General features: G+C 42.6%; 4 protein-coding genes across 6 annotated transcripts in view; 2 read left to right on the plus strand and 2 right to left on the minus strand.

Annotated features, from left to right (window-relative positions):
- Window positions 1–1,831: 1,831 nt before the first annotated feature.
- Window positions 1,832–7,729, plus strand: l3mbtl2 (L3MBTL histone methyl-lysine binding protein 2). The gene is made up of 17 exons (XM_025057949.1): window positions 1,832–2,391; window positions 2,673–3,098; window positions 3,189–3,282; window positions 3,360–3,493; window positions 3,895–4,053; window positions 4,250–4,367; window positions 4,452–4,621; window positions 4,711–4,788; window positions 4,999–5,251; window positions 5,335–5,381; window positions 5,681–5,785; window positions 5,930–6,077; window positions 6,381–6,463; window positions 6,548–6,782; window positions 6,909–6,971; window positions 7,056–7,220; window positions 7,303–7,729. The coding sequence occupies exons 1-17, from the start codon at window positions 1,939–1,941 to the stop codon at window positions 7,620–7,622; spliced, it is 3,051 nt and encodes a 1,016-aa protein (XP_024913717.1). The 5' UTR covers window positions 1,832–1,938; the 3' UTR covers window positions 7,623–7,729.
- An 83-nt stretch (window positions 7,730–7,812) lies between these two features.
- Window positions 7,813–12,934, minus strand: chadlb (chondroadherin-like b). Its single transcript, XM_025057948.1, has 10 exons — window positions 11,161–12,934; window positions 10,887–11,081; window positions 10,583–10,738; window positions 10,356–10,501; window positions 9,930–10,211; window positions 9,629–9,848; window positions 9,274–9,547; window positions 8,621–9,033; window positions 8,361–8,527; window positions 7,813–8,119 (listed from the first exon to the last, which is right to left on the minus strand). The coding sequence occupies exons 1-10, from the start codon at window positions 11,335–11,337 to the stop codon at window positions 7,843–7,845; spliced, it is 2,307 nt and encodes a 768-aa protein (XP_024913716.1). The 5' UTR covers window positions 11,338–12,934; the 3' UTR covers window positions 7,813–7,842.
- A 119-nt stretch (window positions 12,935–13,053) lies between these two features.
- Window positions 13,054–17,083, minus strand: rangap1b (Ran GTPase activating protein 1b). 3 transcript variants are annotated; one of them, XM_008314828.3, is made up of 12 exons: window positions 16,928–17,083; window positions 16,338–16,456; window positions 16,134–16,261; window positions 15,916–15,975; window positions 15,655–15,834; window positions 15,425–15,559; window positions 15,073–15,231; window positions 14,867–14,980; window positions 14,685–14,784; window positions 14,499–14,583; window positions 13,776–13,923; window positions 13,054–13,675 (listed from the first exon to the last, which is right to left on the minus strand). In XM_008314828.3, exons 2-12 carry the CDS (start codon window positions 16,447–16,449, stop codon window positions 13,667–13,669), a joined length of 1,230 nt encoding a protein of 409 aa, XP_008313050.1. In that variant the 5' UTR covers window positions 16,450–16,456; window positions 16,928–17,083; the 3' UTR covers window positions 13,054–13,666. The 3 variants fall into 3 exon arrangements, with proteins under 3 accessions (XP_008313050.1, XP_024913689.1, XP_016890122.2); XM_025057921.1 differs by having other exon boundaries at window positions 16,935–16,954; XM_017034633.2 differs by lacking the exon at window positions 16,928–17,083 and adding an exon at window positions 16,891–16,915.
- A 487-nt stretch (window positions 17,084–17,570) lies between these two features.
- zc3h7bb (zinc finger CCCH-type containing 7Bb) overlaps window positions 17,571–23,311 on the plus strand; it is an 11,725-nt gene continuing 5,984 nt past the window's right edge. The window contains exons 1-18 of the mRNA XM_008314830.3: window positions 17,571–17,822; window positions 18,465–18,526; window positions 18,627–18,663; window positions 18,797–18,994; window positions 19,223–19,381; window positions 19,472–19,609; window positions 19,693–19,735; window positions 19,816–20,048; window positions 20,148–20,442; window positions 20,643–20,701; window positions 20,858–20,957; window positions 21,108–21,269; window positions 21,389–21,594; window positions 21,724–21,824; window positions 21,977–22,158; window positions 22,265–22,344; window positions 22,895–23,160; window positions 23,267–23,306. Coding sequence (XP_008313052.1) covers window positions 18,468–18,526; window positions 18,627–18,663; window positions 18,797–18,994; window positions 19,223–19,381; window positions 19,472–19,609; window positions 19,693–19,735; window positions 19,816–20,048; window positions 20,148–20,442; window positions 20,643–20,701; window positions 20,858–20,957; window positions 21,108–21,269; window positions 21,389–21,594; window positions 21,724–21,824; window positions 21,977–22,158; window positions 22,265–22,344; window positions 22,895–23,160; window positions 23,267–23,306 — 2,358 coding nt within the window. The 5' untranslated portion in view covers window positions 17,571–17,822; window positions 18,465–18,467. The remainder of the gene's footprint in view (window positions 17,823–18,464; window positions 18,527–18,626; window positions 18,664–18,796; window positions 18,995–19,222; window positions 19,382–19,471; window positions 19,610–19,692; window positions 19,736–19,815; window positions 20,049–20,147; window positions 20,443–20,642; window positions 20,702–20,857; window positions 20,958–21,107; window positions 21,270–21,388; window positions 21,595–21,723; window positions 21,825–21,976; window positions 22,159–22,264; window positions 22,345–22,894; window positions 23,161–23,266; window positions 23,307–23,311) is intronic.

Here is a 23,311-nt window from a genome sequence, read left to right on the forward strand (position 1 = left end):
TAAAAAAGATGTTTTTTGTTTTGTATTAAAAGATGTTATGGTGATGCAAACATGACACTGCAGACGGTCACAGTGGTGGAGGCGGTGGCAGTGGAGTGAAACAAAAACCATTTGTTTTGAAGAATTGTTTTCATGTACATGAAATAAAAGTTGTAAAGATACTGAATCACTGTACAGACTGTTGGCAACTGAACAAATGCTTTCCTTTTTATCACCTCTTCTCCTGAAGAGAACAGAGACTGGAAGAATGAGACTATTTAAATATTTGTTTCCTACTCAAATGGATTCTTTGACCACTTATTTTTTCTTTTCTTTTTTTTTTTTTTTTTTTCCTCTTGTTAACAATTTTGGTGCTTGCCGAGAGAAAGCAAAAATAAATTGCTAAATTTTTCATTAGTTTCTTTTTTAAGTTATTTTGGTGGTCTTATTGTTTTTTTTGCCAATAAATTAATTGTACAATAAAGTATGTTTGTACCATTGGAAACTATTTTATCATGAGTCTTTTTTTTTTGTTTAAAGATTATTTAATCAAATAAATACAAGCTAAACTAAGTTTGTAGTAATTATGTGGTGCCGACTATTTATAGATACATAGTTATAGTATTTACAGTTTATTATAGTACACTTTTAAGGCACTTTTATTCCCTGGAGATTCGCCATCACAGTTCAACATCTTGTAAGACGATCAACGTTTGAAGCAATGAAACATCACAATTTGAGGGTGGGAGTTGACCAAAATGGTACATCTGAACACAGTCTGTCACCAGGGCGAGATGTTTGTCATTCCTTTGTTAAATCTGGATGTGTTTTTTTATAGTCTTCTCTGATGTAAACAATGAAGACGCATTTCTTTTATCACCTGGACACTTCACCATTCAATCGCAGGCCACAAATAAGAGATAAACAAATGTCCATGCCCCTGTTCATACCAATGGTCAAGAAAATGGTTCACCGAATCCAGTTCTTGGACTGTTGGGGGAAACTGCAGTACTTGGAGAAACCCACACACACAGGTGACCTTTTTGTCCCAAGGTTAGGACACCAACCATTTTTGCTGTTGAATCAAAAACTCTTTAATTGGTAGAATTGAATCTGAGACGTACTTCAAATCTGTAGGTTTAGATGTACCAAGACGCCCTCATGGTGAAGTGAAGTCACAGTGTATTTTCAGTAGGGACTCCGTCGTCATGTGTACATTGTGTTGGTCTGTGTGATGAATGGAGCTGAATCACAGACATACAGGTGGGGTCACATGGAAGACATCTGTCAGTGTGGATGTGCATGTTCACTTGACCATATTAGAGTGGTTTTCTTGCTTTCATCACTAATTCTATTCACACACATTTAAGTGTGATTCCCTTTTTAGATGCAGGCATCACTGGTTGTTAGAGATACTGTTACAGATCAATGTAAGTTTCATTTTATGAATGTGCAGTGTATAACCTCTGCCTGTATTGTGTACATATATGTACATATAATGTGTTTCAATGTATATCTGCTCGGTCTGTTTGAGAAGTGAGGTTAGAGTTATACCAAGTTCAGTTTTTCTTGCTCTAACAACCTGGTTTGTGAAATTTTTTGGAGAAAAAAATAGAACCACTAATAGTCAATAAATGTATTGTTGTTTATGTTTTCAGTCCCACTATGCTTAGAATCAGTTCAAACTGGTCATACATATTCCAACTATACTTAATCTCCGTGTCTTGATATTGTTAATTAAAGAACATTCTAAACCCTCACTTCAGTTCAAAAACTCTTCGTTATAAGTGTCAAATTACTTCGGAAGTTGCAACTATGTTTCCTGCGCAATGCATTCTGGAATAGTGACGTGAAAATGCTGCGCCGGAGAATGCGCGTAGACCAGAAGGTGAAAATAAACATTGCTTTTATTAGGCTATATGTACTTTTCCTATTTACCGGTAGACTAAAATAAATAAAATGCCAAAGTGCGTAGCGCTTGGTTGTAGTTTCGTGTCAAAAAGCAACCAGAAAAGCGAAATAAGTCTACATTCTTTTCCGAGCGATGAGCCGAGGAGAACGGAATGGCAAAAAGCCTGTGGAAGAACACAGCTCCCAATAGATCCGCGTTTGTGTTCGCAACATTTCCTCAATGATGCATTTGAGTTCTGTTCTCGACCGCGGTTGCTAAATAAGCTAAAACAACGTAATAGTGGCTTTAAAAGCAAACTGAAACCAAGTGCTATTCCGACCATCTTTTACCACGAGTCAGCTAAATCGCTAAAGCAGACGAGAGCTAGAGCATGTCGTAAAAAACTGGAGACGCTCGATGCTCCTCAGCTGGGATGTAAACAACCCACCACAGCATCTGAATGTGGAACATTGGACACAGAGGACAATCACAATTCCCCGGTTTATTTTGCACTACCATCCGTGAGTGACCAGTTTCTCCAACTAAAAACATAGGGCTCCGTAGTAACCAAAGTAAATACAAAATAAATTTGAAACCGAAGTCTGAATCCAGATTTTTATCCATTGATCCGTAGCTAAGAAACAGCACTGTCGTGAAAAGCGGTGCCTTGAGCCCCTTATGCTACAAGCACATACTCGCATGCCTCCCGGTTGTCATAAACAAGAATTATTTTTATAATTCTGCCAACAGTGTGTTTACAAAAAAGGGTTGCATTGAGTTGTGGCTGTACTTTTCTCTGCAGAGCCCCGGAAACAAGGCTTTACAAGTCAGCATAACAACTAATGCATCCCCTGCTCTGGAGTCGACGAGAGTCTGTGGTGAAGGACGAGACAGGAAACCTCACTGTGTGGCTTACAGATGTGGCAAAACCGCAGAAGATGATGTGACTTTGTTTAAATTCCCCAAAGACACTGAGGAATTTTGTAAATGGGAGAGACAGGTCCAGCGGTCCAAACCTAACTGGATTGCCTCGATCCACTCCTACCTTTGCAGCGATCATTTTGGAAAAGAGTACTTTGAGCATAGACAACCTTCCACTGACATGAAACTAAAGTCGGGAGCTGTTCCTACAGTGTTTGTCCGTCCTTCCTGCTCCTCCTGCAGTGGAGTCGGCTGTAAAAACTGCCTGCCTGTGGGCCAGCACAAGGGCATCAGCGATGAGACATGGGTGAGATTTTTTATCTATAGCATCAGTGCAAAGATCACCAAGATGTATTACCTCCATGACTGTTTAATTCCAAAACCTCATATATTACAGGCTGAACACAGTGAAGAGCAACCCGATCAGGTTGGAGGAGTTGAGGCGAAGAGGAGGAGAAAAATGAAAACAATCAAACCTGTACATACGAAAGGTGAAACCCACAAAAAAGAACGAGAATTTTGGTTTGAGATGAGCAATGTTAACCCAACCATTTTTACATTTATACAGTGGTTTGTGAGATGTGTGGAACAACGGGCACATTCAACACATTCTTTTCAAAGACCAAACGATTCTGTAGTTTGTCTTGCTCTCGGTCCTATTCATCAAACTCTAAAAAGTCCTCCATACTGGCTCGTCTGAAGGTAATAAAAAATTGTATAAAAAAAGTGTAACACACACACACACACAAACACGTGCATAGTTGATTAGTCTAGCTGCTTGATATTTCGACAATATCTGTTATATCTTATATCATAATGATTGTTAGTTGGTTGCACCTTGAAAGTTTACCCCTAGATGTCGCTGCAGCCCGTTATACTGTAAGGAAACCACAGGCCCTGGAAGTTGTGATATTTAAGGAAGAGCAAGTTTATTTTTAAACGTTTTAAACAATGTTCGTTATCACTCATGTCTTTTTACTTGGAATCTTCTCATGTAACTAATATTTGTGTGAAAATATTTTACATTAGGTCACAGTCGTATCTGTATTGTATCCTGTTTGGTTTCAGTTCCTATGGATAAACCTGACTTTGTTTTCCTATAGGGAAAGCCTCTCTCCAGAAAAGCTATTGTGTTGAAAAGGATGAACAAAGCTCCTTCCACTCCAAACACCTTTTCCCAGGCTGGATCTTCAGAATTCGACTGGGGAAGCTACTTGGAAAAGGAAAATTCCCTGGCTGTGCCCGTCTCCTGCTTCAGACACGTGAGTCTGGATGAAGTTTTCAGTACTGGGTTGAGGGTGTATGTGTGGAGAGGTTTGCTGATTTTTGTGTTTTTTCCTCTCTTGACGTTGTATTGACTAAAAGTGATGACTCCGATTAAACTACTGAGACACGTGGTGACCATAAATACTGTACATAAGCACTGACATTTAAAGAAAACCTTGTTTTTGTTTGCAGGCTCCACAGTGTTCCCATTGGGATGATGTGACTGTAGGGATGAAGGTGGAAGTTCTCAACACCAATGCAGTCCTGCCCAGTAAAGTCTTCTGGATCGCAACTGTTATCCAGATCGCTGGTGTGTTTGAGAATTTAATCCCTCCTTAATTTTTTCAAGGTATCAAATTCCTGATTTCTTACTCTTCACTGTGTTGGTGTGCAGGATACAAAGCCCTGCTGAGATATGAAGGTTTTGAGGACGACAGCAGCCACGATTTCTGGTCCTGCCTGATCTCAGGAGAGCTGAAGCCCATCGGGTGGTCGGCCATGACTAGCAAACTGCTGGTGCCCCCTCATGGTGAGGATGGAAACTGCAATCTGAGCTGGAGAAGAGTTTGATTTGAAGAAAGTGGGGAAAGAATATTTTTTATTGATAATCTGTGTGTGTGTGTGTGTGTGTGTGTCTTGGTTGTTCTGTGCAGACCATTACAGACTGGAAGGAATACTTGATGAAGAAGCTCGTGGGCAGCAGCACTCTGCCTGTTGACTTTTACCTGAAGGTAAAACTAGACTTTTGTATTCTATAATAGTGGAGTGGTCTTACTTCTCCTCCTCCTTCTCATCTTCCTCCTTTGCCATCTGGTTACTTCTCTTCCAAACCATTTTTTTTCACTTGTCCTCCTCTGTCTCTATCCTCTCATCTTCCCACCTCCAACAAAAAAATTCCAACTCACTTTTGCACATTATTTTTTTTCTGTTATAATTTGCAGTTGGCTGAGAGCATGAAGACCCCTTTTAAGTTGGGCATGCAGGTGGAGGTGGTGGATCCTAAGCACGTGAGCCAAACCCGAGTCGCCATTGTTGACACCATCATTGGAGGACGACTGCAACTGCTGTACCTGAACCGGGGGGACTCCAGCAGCGAGGTGGAGACATCTGACTTCTGGTGCCACATGTTGAGTCCACTGCTCCACCCTGTGGGCTGGTCTACAAAAGTGGGTCATACCATTAAGGATACGGTTGGTAAGTTGTAAGGAGAAATGTGAATTTAACATTTTAAAATGCTTTCGTTCTAACGTTTCTCTGAATTCTCTTGATGTTTTCAGCAGATGGTGCAAAGTGTGGTTACAACAGTTGGAGTATCTTTAAAAGGGTAAAAAAAATTCAAAGTTGCTTCTCTAAACTTATACATTTCCAACCTGAATAACCTGAAACCTAAATAACTATTTTTTGGTTTAACATTGCTGTTGTCCTATCACCAATGAACATTTATCAAGACTTGTTTGTCCTCTTCATACTGTATGTCTTTTATTGAAGCTAAAATACTACTAACTATATTGATATTCCGGGGGTGGCACCATGAACATTTTTATTTTATTAAACACTTCTGTTTTTTTCCCCATGGGTGATGGGGATTTGTTGTTGTTGTTGTTGTTGTTCTGTGATGTGCAGCCCAGGGTGGTCTTCATGGAAGGAGGATTCTTCAAAGAAGGGATGAAGCTGGAGGTCATCGACCCTCTGAACCTGGGGAACATCTGCGTGGCCTCAGTACAAAAGGTAAAACAGCTGTTACTGTTCTTTTTTTTATTCTAATCTCTGAAATCGTCTTGTGAAAATGAAGTAAATTCATCCTCAGCCTGTCTTATATAAATAACACCCATCTGGTGTCCCTGGTGTCACCTGTTTTTTCCTCTTGTCCAGGTTCTCTTGGACGGTTACCTGATGATCGGCATTGACACAACTACGTCTGCCAGCAGCTCCGACTGGTTTTGTTACCACGCGTCCTCTCACGCCATCTTTCCTGCTGGGTTTTGTAAAAAGAACGACATCACTTTGACCGTGCCTGCAGGTGAACATGAACACACGTGGTGCAGTTCATCACACACACCATTTCTCTGCATCTGTTTGGTCTTGGATAAGAGTGAAGACAGATTTGAAAACAGACCTGAAAATATTTTCAGGGACGCCGTCGTACCTTCTCTTTGTCTCCATCAGCAAATGGAGACAAAGATAGACTGTATAAATAGACCGTAGACCGTATAAAAATACATTAAATATACATAAACTAAAGTTAATGATCCATAGCTTCAACAAGTGTTTGTATTTTTCAGTGGTTTTTCCATTAATGAAAGATTCTTCTTTTTCCCATTAGGTTATGACTCTCAGACCTTCAGCTGGGAAACATACCTGAAAGAGAACAGAGCTGAAGCTGCACCTGCACGACTGTTCAACACAGTAAGACAGGAAGCCCAAACACGGCTGCATCTCTTACTGTTCACACACTCGCCTTACTGACATCTCCCACGTCTCCCACTCCAGGACTATCCAGGTCATGGTTTTGCCGCCAACATGAAGTTGGAGGCAGTGGACCTGATGGAGCCACGTCTGGTGTGTGTGGCCACGGTGAAGCGCTGCGTCGGCCGTCTGCTGCTCATCCACTTTGACGGCTGGGAGGATGAGTTTGACCAGTGGTTCGATCACCAGTCTCCAGACATTTACCCCGTGGGCTGGTGTGACCTGGTGGGCTACCAGCTTCAGCCTCCTCCAGGTCTTGGTAAGAAATGCAGTGATGTGTGATGATTGATAGAACCTTTCAGGTTCAGAACTTTAACTTTAACGTTTGCTGATATCGTTGGTCATAGATGTTTTAAATTAAATGGGTATTTTATTCTGTTTCCAGTTGCATTGAACACACAGCAGGCGGTGCGGACCAAGAAATGCAGGCAGTATATCAGAAAAAAGAGTGAGTTTTTTTGTTGTCTTTTGTACAAAAAATGTAGATCATCAGAAACTGTTCATCCGTCTGTTTTTTCCTCACTTCCTGCAGGAAGACGGTGTGGCAGGAAGAGTGTTACTGATGAAACTGCTAAAGGTGGTGCTGGGCAGGTGTCAAAGGTCACTGGCATTTTGAGTTCTTCAGGGTCAGGAGACTTTAGCCCACCTCCCAATATGTTGTTAGTTCAACCAAAGGCTGAGCCAGAGGAACAGGAAGGTGAGTGGACAAAATGAAAAACAAGGTTGTTGTTATTACCCATCCTTTGTGGTCAAAATCAAACTGCTGTCTGTCTTTGTAGTCTTCTCTGTGTGTGTCAAGGTGGAGGAGATGGAGACGGAGATAGCCATCGAGCCTCCAAAGAGCCCTGTGCAGGTCTATCCAGGTGTGGTCAAAAAGGAGGAAGTGGAGCGGAGTACATCAGAAGAACATGAGAAGTTTGAAGAGGACTGCTCTTCAAATGTAGTGTGTGTGAAGAAGAACCCAGAGGAGGCAGAAGAACCTGAGGAGCAGGCACCGTGGGAGGAGCAGAGTGAGAATGATGAAGATATGGACCACCAGGTGCTGGACCAGAGAGTACATGAGGAGAGCTGTTCTGAGCAGCAGAGACTGGAGGAATAAAACAACTGAGTACAAATGTGAAAATAGAACACACTGTATTTCTAGAAAAGTTGGTTCACTAAATAAAATACATTTACTATAAATTAGATTAAAAAGGATCAAACATACAAAATACTGCATGGAAATATGTATGTAGTTGGATTTACAGCTGATTTACTACTGAAACTTTCAGTAGTTTTACAGTCTGTGCAGGTCCAGGTCTGGCTGAAAGTCCACAGGCTCAGGCCATGCTCCCACGTCTGGCTTTTTTAGCTGCTGCTGTTCTAGTATTTGGACGCTTCTGAAGTCTGGACTTGGCTTTCACTTGGTTTTTAGACCGCATCAGTTTAGGTTTCGTTGTCTTGGTCGCCATTGTGGGCTTCGGAGTTGGGATAGACGGGAGTCTCTCTCCTCCAGGACAGGCCTTGAAGACGTGGACGTCTTTGACTCGACGACCCTTCAGCTCCGGGGGGTTGGCACAGGTGGCTCGCACCTTCAGGTTGACCTTCTCAATCCATCTAGAAAGAGAGGCAAAAAAGAAGCTTGCTATCTACAGTGTTGGTTCAAATGGCCTGTTTTAGTAGTTTTAGAAATGCAAAGAGAAACAATTAATGAGTACTTAAAAGATCCTACAGTAGAACAGATTTCGAATGGTAAACTTTGCCTACCCTGGAAACATAATTAAATGTATAATATAATTGTATTACTTTTATGTTTCACTAGGCTCCAGGCTACACTGGAGTGCTGCACTTGTCTTACAAGCGTAGTGGCAGCAGGGGGCAATCACACATCAGAGGATTATCTGCCAGATTGATGACCTCCAAGGAAGTAAAAGGCTGGAGGTCAGGAACCTCCTCCAGCTTGTTTCCCTCCAGAAAAAGACTTCTCAACCGTGGACCCAAGCCTGTCAGGGAGTCTGGTGACATCTGGCGTGTGACATCAGAAATTGAATGGAGAGAAAGCGATGATAGAGTTTAAAAATAAAGGTTTGAATGTCATGTCATCTGTAGGCAACAAACCTTCTCCAGTCCCATGTTATCCAGATACAGCTCCTTCAGTGACCTTTCTACTGGCTGGAACGCATGTGGACCAATCCAGCGTATGGGGTTCCCAGACAACCTCAGGTCTCTCAGGTTCTCCACCTTGCTCAGCACCTCAGTAGGAACCTTCTTCAACCTGTTTCCTCCCAGGTGGAGAACATCCAGGTCACTGGCGTGCTCCAGAGCTGTGGAGGAAATGCCATTGATGGCGTTGCCAGTGAGGACCAGTGATCTCAGACCCTCCGCTCCAGTCAGGATGCCAGGCTCCAGCTTGGTGATGGCATTGTTGTCCAGATGAAGTGCTAGCAGGCTGGGCACCGGTTTGAAGGCTCCCTTAGGGAAGATGGTGAAGCGGTTTTTCTCCAGGTGCAAGTAAGTAAGCTGTGGCAGACCTGTGAATACAGAAGTTAGTCAAGACATTTGAACAATTTCCCCAATGTGGTCCATCCACTTATCATTGCTGTAATAAAGTCAATACAAAGTTTTTATCTCAATTAACAAGGATGACAAACATTTAACAAAAGTTAAAGTTGTATGTCAGCAGTTTTGTAATTCTGCACAAAGTAAAAGTGACAATAAACCGATACAGGTTTAAGAATCAAAGTACTGCCATGGATGATTGTATGGTTGACCTTTGAAGGCATCAGGGCTGAGGGATGAGAGGTCATTCTCAGACAGGTACAGGTAGATCAGACCTTTCATCCCACTGAAAGCTCTATCCTCTACCTCCACAATCTTGCAGCGCTGCAGATGCAGGGACACCACCTGCACCACACCTGGGAAACTGTTTTCAGGGATGTGATGGAAGTGGTTGCCTCTCAGGTCGAGGAGGCGAGTGTTAGGAGAGAAGCCCCGAGGAACCTTAGTGTGGCCTTGGTTTTCACAGGAAGAGTGATGCGTCACTGCCTGGACACGGAGATAAAATCACATTATGGTTCTATAAAATGACTGGTCACTTCTTAAATGTGTTGAAGGTCCAGTCGTCACCTCGCAGACGCATTTGGCCGGACACTTGATCTTGTTCTCTGGCTCTTCTGTGGGTGGAGGAGTGATCCTGGCTGCTTCTTCCAGCTCAGCCTTTAGCATGGCCTCCTGACTTTGACAGCGTAGCTCTGCAGGATAGACTGCCCCCAGGGTTTCTCCAGAAAGATGGGCTGGTCCTCCACATGTTCCTATCAGCTTCACCTTGCTAATCATGGACCACACCCTGCAGGGTCAGGAAAGCAGAGGTCAAGGTAGCGACAGTAGATGAAACAACAATCACCAGCCCGTTTGAAGTCTCCTGTACTTGAGTGGTCGCATGTAGCAGTTGCAGTAGATGGGGTTTCCAGCCAGGTTAAGGCGAGCCAGGTTTGGTGAACCTTCAGAGAATGGCTGGAGGACACGCAGCTGGTTGTAGCTGATGTCCAGGTGGATTAGGTTGGGACATTTGGAAACAGCAGTGATGGCCATGTCCTGCAGAGACATGTGGTCCATGAACAAGTGGGTGAGCTTGGCCATGGACACGGCCTCTTCTCCAAGATAGGTCATGGGGTTGTAGCCCAGATCCAGACGCGTCACCTCTGGTAGTCTAGAAAGGAAGATAAAGGGAAGTTAGTCTTTGAAATATGCCAGAGGAACTCAGTGACATGTTGTGATTGGCAATAAAATAACTCAGAAGTCATGAAGCTGTAAAAGATGAATGAATGACTTCAAAGCTCACCTACTCACCTACCTGGTCATGGTCTCTGTGGGGAAGAACTGCAGTGCATTGTGGTCCAGACTGAGGCGGTTGAGTGTGACCAGACTAGCAAAGGCCTCAGTGTCCAGGTAGTTCAGAGAGTTGTGACTGAGACGAAGCCATTTGATGTTCTGTAAGCCCTGGTCATCAAAGACATCAGACAGTAAAGGGACAGTTCAAGGCTTTTTTAAGTGTAATTAAGCTTTTATTTTGAGGTGTACCTGGAAGGCCATGTTGGGGATGTAAACGAGTTGATTGTGTGTGATGGAGAGCAGGTTAAGGAAACCCAGCTGAGAAAATGCTCCTGGTTGGATCTCCTCTACACGGTTACGGTCGATGAGCAGCTGCTTCAGTGAGGACAGTCCATCGAAGGACTCCTTCATCCAGAGACAAACACAAAGGAGAAGCGTTTTTCCTCTACAAGCTGACGTGGCTGCAGAAGGAAGGGCTGTGGAGACGTCCTCAGCTGGTTTAAGCCCCGTCTTGGAGATATTGTGTAATAGTGTGTGTGATCTGGGTGATCACCTGATAGAGGATCTCAATGTTGTTGTTGGCCAGGTTGAGGAACACCAGGCGCCCAAGTCCACGAAATGCCCCCTCTTTTACCTTGAGGATGTTACAGCGCTGCAGGGACAGGTGAGTCAGGTAGGGCGTATGTTTGAACGCTCCAGTTGGAAGTTCCTGGATATCATTACCTCGAAGATCTAACTTCACCGTGATCTGAGCAGAGAAGAGATTTAATAGAAAAAAGAATAAAATGGAACAAAAGTGTACAATTTCAGAATGGAGAAGGCAGAACCTCATCAATAGTAGCAGGCACTTGGGTCAGGTTCTTGTTGACACAGGCCACCGTGAGCTGGATCTGGTCACAGAAACACTGCTGTGGACATTTAGCAGTGTTTGTAGCAGGGATCCAGAGGAGCAGGACGCAGAGCAGTGAAGTCCACAGAGAGTCAGGAGAGAGATGAGGACACATCTGAGGGGCAGACGAAACAAGAGCCAGCTGGGATCAAACATCAGAATTTAGGTTGTCATCATCCTGATCATCAGGTCAGGGCTTCAAAATGTGGCTGGAAAAACTCGGTTAACGTTTATCTGTAGGGTCTGCAGGAATTAGCTGGGATTTTGGAGTTTCTTCTTTTATCCATTTCTTGGTTGCATTTCTAGTACATTTTAGTGCTAGGTTTCTGTTATTTTGTTTTTCGACAGACTGTTATTATCTTTCCTTCTTTCTTGATATTTGTAGCTCTTGGTACTTTAAGCTATCTTTCTTGGTTTTGTTTCCCCCCACCATCTGAACTTCTGAGGACTAGTGTCATTTCCCTGTTGGATCAGTTCTGATCCACAGGATTTGAAAAGCTGGATTGCCCTCCCACCCCCAAGTCTAGAAAGAAGGAAATGACAAACGAATTTATATCAGCAAGCAGACTTCATAAATGCTTTACATTTATTTACTTAAGGCCATTCTTTATTTAATATAGCTGGTTTTATTTCAGCAATTCCTTTCTCTCTTTTCTCCCTTATATTCGACCCCTTGCATGTGCAGTAAGAGAGAGTAAGAAACTAGAGACGGAGGAATTTCCTCCTCCTGGACTGTTTGCCCACATTTCCCTCCAGGGATCAACCCTGCAAAACCGCAGAGGAGCTGGAGTCCCCTCAGTGCACAAAGACACACACTGTCTATCCCTGACACTGTGGTGGAGTGTGTCTCAGTGTGTGTGTGTGTGTATGTGTGTGTCCTTTGGCTGGTGACAGAGTAGAGAGTGAATGTAAAAACTTCTGCAATACTTTTAATCCAGGTTTAATTCCTACTTAAAACACAGACTGATTGCGCATTAATTGTAAATTCTGCCTAAAATCCCAAAACATATACTTGAAATGTTTTTATTTTATTGTTTTATATTTAATAAAATAAGCATGTCTACTTTTAACATAAATTGACAAAATTCCAATAGATATAAAAACTTACAAAAAAATAATTCACTATTTTGTAAAGTACTAGTTTCTGCATTTAAAAAGAAAAAAATCCTCCAAGTGTGTTTTCTATATAATAGTAAACGACGTCACGATTTGAATTACTGCAGCCAGAATTTAATTACTACAGCCAGAAAAAAATTACAAAAACAAAGTGATTTGTTAAAGTAAAGTTGATGATTTTGACGGACAGACTGACCGTGGATTTGCTGTGGTCCTGTTCGTCGCAGGTCGTTGACTGGAGGCTGAAGCTGATGATTCGTTTCTTGTCGTTTGGTCCTTCTGTCTTTCCGTACTCACGGTCAAAACAAACTTCTATCATACACACACTTACTGTTTCTCATTCATTCGAGACTTTTACTTAGGGACCGTCCAAAAGTTCCTTTTTTTAGTTTAAAAATAAATAAACAAATAAATATTAAGTGACGCATTATTAAAAGACCTACTTTAAAAGAGAAAATGTAACAACACAGAAGGTAATTTAATAAACCTACAATTGTATTCTCATAATTGTATTGTCTTATCTCAATTCTATAATAAATCATAAGCATTTGTAAAAAAAAAAAGTTAAATGGGATTTACAAGTAAATTTAAGATAAAATCTTTGATTAAAAAAAAACTAAAATGCTAAAGAAAAAAAACCCCACCATACCATCTTATAGTATTGTGCAGAAAAGCCACATATTATGTACACGATACATATGGACAAGGAGCCAGGTTTTGGTTAAAAGTGTTATATTCTGGACAAAATATTCAAAAAACATTAACTCAATTATAATGCAGTCAAGGAGAATCCTCTTCACCTGCTTCCCTTAAATAACCTAAACACATTGTAACAAATGCAAATTATATCATAACATGTTTCCCTGTTATTCAGTAGAATAATAGTGAGGAAAAGGATGAGGATACAAATAATCAGAGGTGGTGGAAAATGTTCCAGATATTTCCTCCACTTTTTCTCTTATTTTTCATTTCACATTTTAACTTCTACAATTTGTTTAAGTGTAGTTTTAGTTTTTCACCAGTATTACTTTCTTTCTTTTTTTCTAGAAAAATACAACAGCAATCAGTAGAAAAATAAAAATAAAGTAAAGGAAACTATTAAGATATTCTGGACAGCCTTCATCAAATATACAACAGTCAAGAGAGGAGAAGACCAGTGGTTTTTCACAGTTCAAGCGAAGGGAATTTCTGTTGTGTTTGGATGATGGAGTGTGGATGGATGTGTGTGTGTGTGTGTGTGTGTGTGTGTGTGTGTGTGTTTGTCATGACATCCTTTCTCCAGAGCAGTGCTCAGTCTCTCCCTGGCGACACTGCAGGATTTCATCATGTCAATGTTCCTGCAAGAATCAAACAACACCAAATTAGGAATGTTGATCCACTATTTCCACTTCTCTGTTGGTCAGAGAGAACAGGTCAAGACGCGTTTATTCAACTTACTGGACTGTCATTTCCCTTGGTGCCATTCCCCATGACGATTTCTTCATCATCCTCACTGGAATCTTCACTTACATCATCTTCTGCATCCTCAATTTCGGCATTGTCATTTTCATCGTCATCTTCATCATCAGGTTCCCCCTCATCATCACTGCAGAGAAAGAGAAGCTAAATATGAGTTGTGCTATTGAATGAAGCTTGTTCTTTTTCACATAAAGTATCTGTCAAATCTTCTTCAGGCTGTCCCCTGCAGGGGTCGCCACAGCAGATCATCTGCCTCCATCTCACCCTCTTCCTTGCTTTTATTCCAACTATCTCAATGTCTTCTCTTACAACATCCACAAACCTCCTCTGTCTTCCTCTTCTCTCTCCTGGAAGCTCCATCTTTAGTACATTTTTTCTAATATATTCACCATCTCTCCTCAACACATATCCAAACCACCTCCACCTGGCCTCTCTGACTTTATCTCCAAACTGCTCAACCTTGACTGTCCCTTCAAATCCTGGTTACTCCCAGTGGAAATCTCAGCATCTTTATCTCCTCCACTCAGCCTTTTGTCTATCAAACAGAGCCGCTGTCATGCTTCATAACAGACCCAATTACTTCTTCTTAGTACTATCTTATAATGTACAGTTTTCACATAATTGTTTTATCAAAATAAATCACAACTTGCTTAAAAAAGCAAATATTAACAGAAGGGTTATTCTACTTCAGACTGACGTTACCTGAGGGAAGCCAACATGTCTCCTCTGTCCATGTTCTCCATGGCTTCTCTCAGAGCCTCACAGCCTTCTTCTCCCAGACAGTTTCCTTTGCAAATTGAAAATGTAAAAAAAACATTTTTATCTATTTCATTCAGATTTTTACTCATTCTTTGACAAAGAGACCTTTTCTTTCCGGTGGTCACTTACCGTTTAGGTCCAGTTTCTCCATGTGAGGTTTGTCCATGACGGCGTGAGCCACGACCAGCGCTGCTGCCTCTGTGATCTCACCAAATGACAAATTCAGCTCCTGCAGATAGCATGGCAGATAGCAGGGGTGAGAGAAGATATTCAGCAGACAAGGAATGCAGCACTCTTCACTGTAAACCTACCTTGAGAATGGGCAGCCCATCTCTTAGAACTGCAGCGAGGGCGATGGCGCCCTCAGATCGAACTAGACAGTCGCCAAAGTTAATCACCTGGACATTTCTCAGATACTTCAGAGCCTACGTCACAAAAACCCCAAAATATTTTCAGTGTTCAATTGTGCACCAAGAACTATCTTAATTGAAAAAGTCTAAACAGGAAAACTCCTCACCTGTGCCATGGCCATGGTGCCCTTCTTGGTGAAGGTGTTGTCGTTCAAGTTGAGGACACACAGTTCTGGGTTGTGTTTCATGGCTGAAGCTAATGCCATTACACCCAAGTGGTTGATACCGTTCTGAGGCATGTGGACTTCCTCCAGGCTGCCCATCAGCTAACAGAAAAAACAGAAACATGGTCAGAATCCAAATCCTCCAAAACCTAAGGCTACACATCTTCTGGCATCTTAGCTTCAATGAATGCACACCAAAACCAAAGGCCTAATCAGAGTTTAATTCATTACTTTTCTTGTGAATTCAAACCAAATTATTATTCAATTTTTGAGACAGCTTTTTGTCTGTTTTTACCTGAAAGGCTTTGGCCAAGGCACTGGCTCCGTCATTTTCCAGGCGGTTCCTTCCTGCAACAAACACCCGCAATTTGAGGGGAGCTCCGTGAGCAGATGACTGTCTGTGACACTCAATCAGAGCTTCAGCCAGGATCTGAAACAAAAACCGTTCACCACAGTTAGGAAATGGATTCTAAGGGCAATAACTGGAATAATAACACAATTTTAAATAAAGACATTAAAACCCACCTTTCCTCCACCGACCCCCATGCCACAGTTGTTAAGTCTCAGTTCCCTTAAAGTGTGGCAGCATGGGCTTCTTAACAGCTTTTCAATTCCCTTCACACCATCTGGTCCGAACGCATTGTCGCTCAGGTCCAGCTCAGTCAGCCTGGCTCCTGCAGTCATTAATCCACTGCCCAAAGACCTCTGATAAGAAAAGACATAGTCAGTATGTTCTGAGCATGCTCAGAAAGACATGGCAGCAGCACTCATCACTAAAAACGTTACCAGAGCTGTTGGGATTTCAGAACGTAGTCTTCCTGTGAACATATCGCTCCAGTAGCATCTCTGAGAAGGTCAGGAATGAAGACAATGATTTGTTACTCTGTGAGGTTATTTCACAGCTTCTATGTTTCTAAAATCTTTGCCATTTTTCATTGCAAGTCTTTAAGTTGATATGGTTGTGTTTATTCAACTGATGTCAATTAGAATTGACAGAGAAATACCTGAAGCAGGTCTTTACTCTCCAAAGCCTTGGCAATGGCCCGAGCTGCCTCTACTCCCACAGTGTTCCCCTCCAGACGCAGCGCTCTCAGACCCTGGTAATGTTCTATCTCATGGACCAGGTCCTCCACTGAAAGGAAAGTAACTAATGAAAAAGTCTGCAGGGTGAAAAAAGGTAGGCTCTTGGGTCTTGTTCAGCACCTGACCTGAATCTGCATCGTCCAGCTTTCGTCCCAGGCCTTTGTAGCTCAACTCTCCATCTCCTACATGTGTCTTGGCGAGGGCATCAGCCAGCTGTGAGATGTCATCCGAGGCCATAATGAGTCTGTGAGAGACAGCCAGCGGCATCCATTAAAATCATTCAATTATTAGAGTTTACAGGAAAAAAAAGTTAAACAATAACCACCATTCATCGATAACACCAGATGTTATGTCCATTTTGAAACATATACAAACCGATGTTACACGATCGGAAACTGCCCAACTGAAGTAACGTTAAAAGGTCAATATATGTCATCCGACAGTTGCCACATTGTAAACAGGTTAGATGGTCCCGGAAATAATCTGGCAGACAATCAGCTAACTGGCTAACAATACCGGTGGCTAGCTAAGTGGCGGCACTGCGCAACACTGACAGTAGTGCTGAAAAAACTTGATGTAAACATTGTACCAGTGCCTTACAAATTCTTGTTCAGCATATCCTATCCACACAGATCGACATAAGACATCGAATGTTTTTTTTTTACATTGTAAAATTACCGAATAGTGTAATTATCAGAAAAATGCTCCACCATACCATACACCGCTGCTTCCGCGCCGAGCGCCGGTGACTACACCATGTGATGTCATCATGCTGCCCATGTTTCTTCTCCGTTAAATGTGTCGCGGCGACAAATGATGACAAGTTTTTTACTGCCCCCTGCCGTTTCTTCGGCGCTCCAACACCAGATAGCGCAGTAATCTGACACTACTGTTTGCAATTTGGTTCATAATGTAAAAAGGTGCGTTATCAACGTTTTGTTTTTACTTATAAACCAAATACACATACGCCATATATACCTTTGCGTAGCATACGTCAGAGTATTTCCACATTAACATGCAAATATACCGTTGCAGTCTTATATTTTTGACAACCTTTTCAGCTATGTCCAAGATTTCTTTTTGTAAAAAATTACACAGCCCCTAAAAGGACATTGGGAAATATTACATTTTCTTGTGCTTACCAGTAAGTTTGCAGGCGAGCACGTTAATCTTTCGAGTTTTTTTATATAATATTTGATCTTTCGACTAATATTTAGACATCAAAATGTATTTTTGTTTATTTGATTTCAGTGATTAAATGGATTATTGGTATAAACTGTATATTTACACCCATTTATTAAAAAACTGTTGACTGCCCTTCTGCAGCAATGGATACGTGAGACTTGTTGCCATCATCTTTGCTGCTTTACGGCACTGATCGTTTACAGCTACTTAGCCTTAGCATCAGCTAGGACCAGTCAGAGTCTGTAGTAGTGGTTGCAGCGCGGACAAATTCGTGCGGCATCCACTGTCTAATGACACACGCGGGACACCGCTTTAAAAATATGCGCATGGGTGTTGACTGAGATTTAGCTGGCTGATTTTCTGTGTTTAAACGCTGTCTCTCCGTGGAACTGTCTGTGATCTGCAAAGCACAGAAACTCAACTCGGTGAGTTGTCGTGCTAGTAGCTGTGAGTTCGTTAGCGCATTTAAGAGTTGCGTTCTTTAGTCCGATAGTTAACACTCGCGTATTGTAATTAAACAATAGAAATAGAGACAGTTAACGACGAAAGACACTGTTCCTAAAACGTTTAATTCTACCTCAAAATGTCCCCCTTGAAAACGCTGGGTTTAAGTGATTAGCGTGTTAGCGTTTAGTTAGCAATAGTTGAACACTAGCGCAAACTCAAATCGCGTCTTTTACATCTTTCATTCTGTGTAATGACGTTCTGCAAACCAAGCCAAGGGGAAGCTTATTGTCACTATATCGGAAATGCGCACCTGTCTAGTACTGCATGGTTTTGTGATGTATTGTCGCTGTCATAAAATAAGTAACAGATTAACCAATGCTAGTTTGTCCCTAGCTTCATCGTTGTCTGTGCCCGATGTTTGTGTACGCAACTCCCTTCATTCGTTACCATGTTTTGCTGGCAAAGCCCGGTTTGGTTAAGAATACACTTTTTCCAATCCTTGCTATAACTTAATTCCAAAGGCCGTGATTTTGTTGTCAAGTTGGAGGTGTCACGGCCTTTAATGTTGTTGTGTGACAAGTGAAGCTTTTAAGGAATGTGAACTTTGCCCTCGTCCTCAGGTCATGGATCCCGAAAGAGTAAATCGAAGAGAAGAGATCCAGAGAGCAATGAGCTTCATTCAGTAAGTGTTATGACTAAATAGGTCCACGTAAGTAGTCCGTGCTAACACAGTAGAATTGGGCACACACGAAAACACTAACTCCTTTCATTCCTGTCTGTAGATTATCGTTACCTTTTCCGGAGCCCGAGAATTATGAGGTTTGTTTTTTATTGTAATTTATTTGCATCTTAATGAGGCCCTCAGCTCGAGTTGCATTGTTGTTATTATTCCTTATGGCTTTCTTTTATTTTACTCCTTATTATTATTTTTCTCTTTTACTGTTCCCTTTAGCCATTCCTGACCCAGTTGGTCTGTAACCTGCTGGACGAGGGCAACACGTGCTTCAGAGACGGAGACTGTCGTCAGGCCATCCAGCAGTATGGTGAAGGAATAAGTGTTGCTCGCTATGCACAGGCTGAAGCCATCCTCATCCCTCATGAGCTGCTGGAGAGTCTCTACGTGAACAGGGCAGCTGCTTTTTATCAGACGGTGAGGAGAAAAGGAATGCAAGCTTTGTAATTACATGACAAGATGTTGTTGTAGGTTAGGGTTCCTTTCATAGTTGTGGGATGTTTGGTTGGTTCTGTTCCAGATGTTACAATATTGAGAAAAGCCAACTGTAATAAACATTTTATTTTGACTTTTATTGGTACTCCCATTCATATACTGTATCACTCAGTATTTCTTTTCTCACATCACATTCATTACTTCTTTCAGAGGGAATTTGACCGAGGGATTCAGGACTGTGACAGTGCACTGTATGTGTCAGAAGGCAGCCGCAGGGCTTTGTATCGTAAAGCACTTTGTCTGAGGGAGTTGGGAAGACTCAGAGAAGCCTATGAGTGTGGAACCAAATGTCTCCTGACTGCACCACACGTAGGTTATTTTAAAATGTAAGGGTAGCTGTTTAACGAGTGATTTAGAAAAAAGGAGTAACTTTTTCTTTCTGTTGCACTGTCTCCTTAGGATCAACAGGTCAGTGAACTGGCTCAGGATCTGGCGAGTAAACTGGGTCTAAAGGGCCGTAAAGCCTACGTGAGCCAGTTGGATTCCGCAGCCAGTGAAGGGGAGAATCACAGTGAGACTTCACCACCTACTGGAGAGGTACGTGCTGCGATTTCAGCAAAGATAATTTGATGCTGAGAAGTTGAGGCTGATGGTTTTACTTTCTCTTTTTCTGTCTTTAGATGTCCTCCAATGGACTTGAATCCCTTGGCGACATTGGACCAGGTATGTTCAAATCACCAGACTAAACGTGTGTAAAACCATAATGAGTTTACTCTTGGCCTCTGCTGTTTTCTCCTTGGTAGCGGACATGTCCAGTGCACAGTGCATCCCAGCCCCCTTGGCCACGCCCATCCCGGTCAGTGATGAGCCAGTGACCCCGTGCACTGACTTGTCAGAGAGCCCCAGCAGCCAGCCTTTGACCCCAATGCCCTATTCTGTTCCTGTGTCTGAGCATATTGATGAATGCAACAGTGTTATGAAAAATGAGCTGGACAGTCTGGGGATGCTGGAAAGCATCCCCAAGAAAGTAAGTGAGGCAAGTCAAAGAAAATAAACCTCCTTTGGTGTTGGCCCTCTACAGCATTTTTTCTGCTCTGAGCATATGCAAAACTCTGAACTCTGTGTGTTACTCCAGAATCCAGTCCAGGGAGCTATCCCCACCAACCTTCCCAACACAGCAGTTGGTCTTAGGCCTCCATACTCCCCGAATCTTACAGCACCGTCGCCCCAGCTTTCGCCACCTTTCTTCACCTCCTCCATCAGTGATATGCCCCCTCTGGATCCATACTCGGCTCTGGCCCAGCGAGACCAGGGCTCTACCCAGGCGCAGGACGCACTGGGAGGTTTTTCTACAGGAGCTGTGGACGCAGAGGGGAAGGGAGGAGTCACCGCAGGCGGACTGGACTCGTTGTTGGAGTACACTCTCCCTGGTATGCAGTGCTGTTTAGAAAGTTTGCATATATGTATGTATCTATCTGTGTGTGTGTGTNNNNTATATATATATATATATATATGTATATATATGTATATATATATATATGCAAACATATGTGTATATACAGTGTGTGTGTAGCAGCAGCAGATGGTGTGAGTCAGCCTCTTAACTGCTTGTCCTTGTGCCTATTGTCAGGAGGAAGAGTGTGTCACAGCTTCATACCAGGGATGCGCAACAATAATGCTGGACATCCAGTGAGTTACACACACACACACACACGCACAAACTGAATTGAAACTGACCAAAACATTTTGTGATTCTGCCCCAGACTGGTTTAACAGGTTTTTACAGCACTTCTTCTTCTCCTTTTCTTCCTCCTACTTCTTTTCCTCCTTCCCCTGCTTTATCAGAATGGTCCAGCAGGAACAAACCTTTCACTGCTCTCCAGGAACCCACTGGCAGCCACTCACGAGTTTCGACAGGCCTGTCATGCCTGCTACAGTCGGATAGGTGGGTTTTGAGACAACTAAGTTTCTAGATTTTTTTTTTTTTTACCTCTGTTACACTTGGCAAGGATTGGAAACATTACAATGACGCCTCCAAACTACCCAAAATAGAATTTTCCTACATTTAAGTCAGTCTCTTCCCCGTCACCCACAGGTCCACGAGTGATGGACTACAAATATCAGCCTGAGGCAGCACATCGTTGTAAGAGGGACGTGCTGCTATGTCGCCTCAAAAACACAGACGATCCCACTTGGAAGAGGATCCGACCCCGGCCTGTTCGCAACAACTTCCTGGGGGCCTTTGTTCTCTGCAAAGGTGCATATGAACTCTGGAGATCTAAGTGGGGAATAAAATTCAGCTTCTATCAGCTACTATATAAGTCAATATACAGTGTTGATTTCTTTTCTAATTTTTCTACCTGCTCTCTTCCTCAGAGGTGCAGGAGCGTCAGGAGTGTCAGTATGGGGAGAACTGCACATTTGCCTACTGTCAGGAAGAGATTGACGTGTGGACACAAGAGCGAAAGGGCGCTCTGAGCCGAGAGCTCCTGTTTGATCCACTGGGCAGCACAGAGCGACGGGCACTCAGCGTCACCCGACTGCTGCAGCTCCACATGGGCATGTTTATGTTCCTCTGTGAGGTAAGACCCTGAGAAATTGCTCCTTTCTCTAAGGCTAGGTCTTGAGTTGAACTTAGTATTTGGGCCTCCTCTGTTTTCAGTGTTTATATTTGTTTTAAAAAGTTTAAAAACTCTTTCCTTTTTCTACAGGAATGCTTCGACAGTAAGCCTCGAATTATCAGCAAACGCAGCAAGGAAAACCTCGCGGTCTGCTCAAACCTCACAGCTCGACATCCGTTCGATGACAACAAGTTGGTCTTCAGTGTTTTTGTACCTTATTTGTTTTTTCTAATATAATATTAGATATAATGATAATTCATATTATTAAACAGCTTGATGGATACATTCTATAAAATTCTCCTAGTGTTTTATTGATTTTGTTTTTTAACTTTTTGTGCTGCAGGTGCCTGGTGCATGTGGTGAGGTCGGCCAACGTGCGCTACAGTAAAGTTCGCCCGCTGCACCCCCTCTGTCAGTTTGACGTGTGTCGCCACGAGGTCCGCTACGGCTGCCAGCGTGAGGACAGCTGCTCCTTCGCACACTCTGTAATAGAGCTGAAATGCTGGGTCCTACAGCAGGACACTGGTCAGTATTAGAATCTGAAATATTTGTGATTTTTAACATTAGAACAGGTTCCACAGACTCTGAGGGAGCAGGTGATGATTTTTTTCCCCTCCGATATTCTCTATAGGTATAACACATGAAGAAATGGTGCAAGAGTCCAAGAGACACTGGCAGAGGCTGGAGCAGAATGCACAGAAGCTGCAGAAGGTGAAGCGGGAATCTTGAATATCAGCAGTTTTATTTTCATAAAGGTTTCGATTCCTTCTGTGCTGCTGATTAAATCGGAAAGTCCTGCAAATATCTTCATTCATCATAATGGATTGCTTAAGGATCACCATTTATCCTGACTGATTACAATCAGGATTAATTATGATTATTGCAATCACAATAAATCAATGAATAATTTAACACTATGGTGTGACTACATTTTAAATATTTTAATTTAATTTGACTATGGCTAATGAACCTATTTTGATACGCAAACTACATTTTTGGACTGAAAAAAAGTCTCAATGTTGTCTTTGATATTTATAATATATTTTTTTGTCACTGACACAAGTTTTTCTTCCTAAGCTCTAAGCTGATTCTTGATCCTCTCCTCATAGCTTTATCCTTGAGTGCCCTTTAGTGCCACCTGCCTGTTTTCACATGCTGCAAATGCAGAAAGGTTACACTTGTTTGTATGTTGGCCTGTGATCAGTGCTTTCTATTCTCGCATATCTTTTTAAATGATAATTTCTCCCTCTCTGTCCTTCAGCCCATCCACATCCCTCATCCAAACAGCATAGCTGCAGGGGGCATGGGGGTAATGGGCACCAGTATGGGAGGAATGGGGGGAGATGGCCTTGGGGTTGGTGTAGCCCCCATGGGCGGGGTCGGGGTTGGTGGATTGGGAGCGGCAGCAGGGCGGGGACGACCTCTCAACCTCAAAATGAAATTTGTGTGCGGCCAGTGCTGGAGAGAAGGACAGGTGAACGAGCCGGACAAGAACCTCAAGTACTGCACGGCCAAAGCCCGGCACAGGTGAGCACCTGATTCCTCCCCTTCCTGCCCCCTGACACAAAAAAAACTGTATTTCTGCTGTTGGATTTCTGAGTAGATAACACACTCTGTTGTGTTGTCTCTGTAGCTGGACAAAGGATCGTCGTGTACTGCTGGTCCCACCATTTGCATC

This window comes from Cynoglossus semilaevis, chromosome 8 (genome assembly GCF_000523025.1).
Source record: "Cynoglossus semilaevis isolate Cse_v1.0 chromosome 8, Cse_v1.0, whole genome shotgun sequence".
Classification (NCBI taxonomy): domain Eukaryota; kingdom Metazoa; phylum Chordata; class Actinopteri; order Pleuronectiformes; family Cynoglossidae; genus Cynoglossus; species Cynoglossus semilaevis.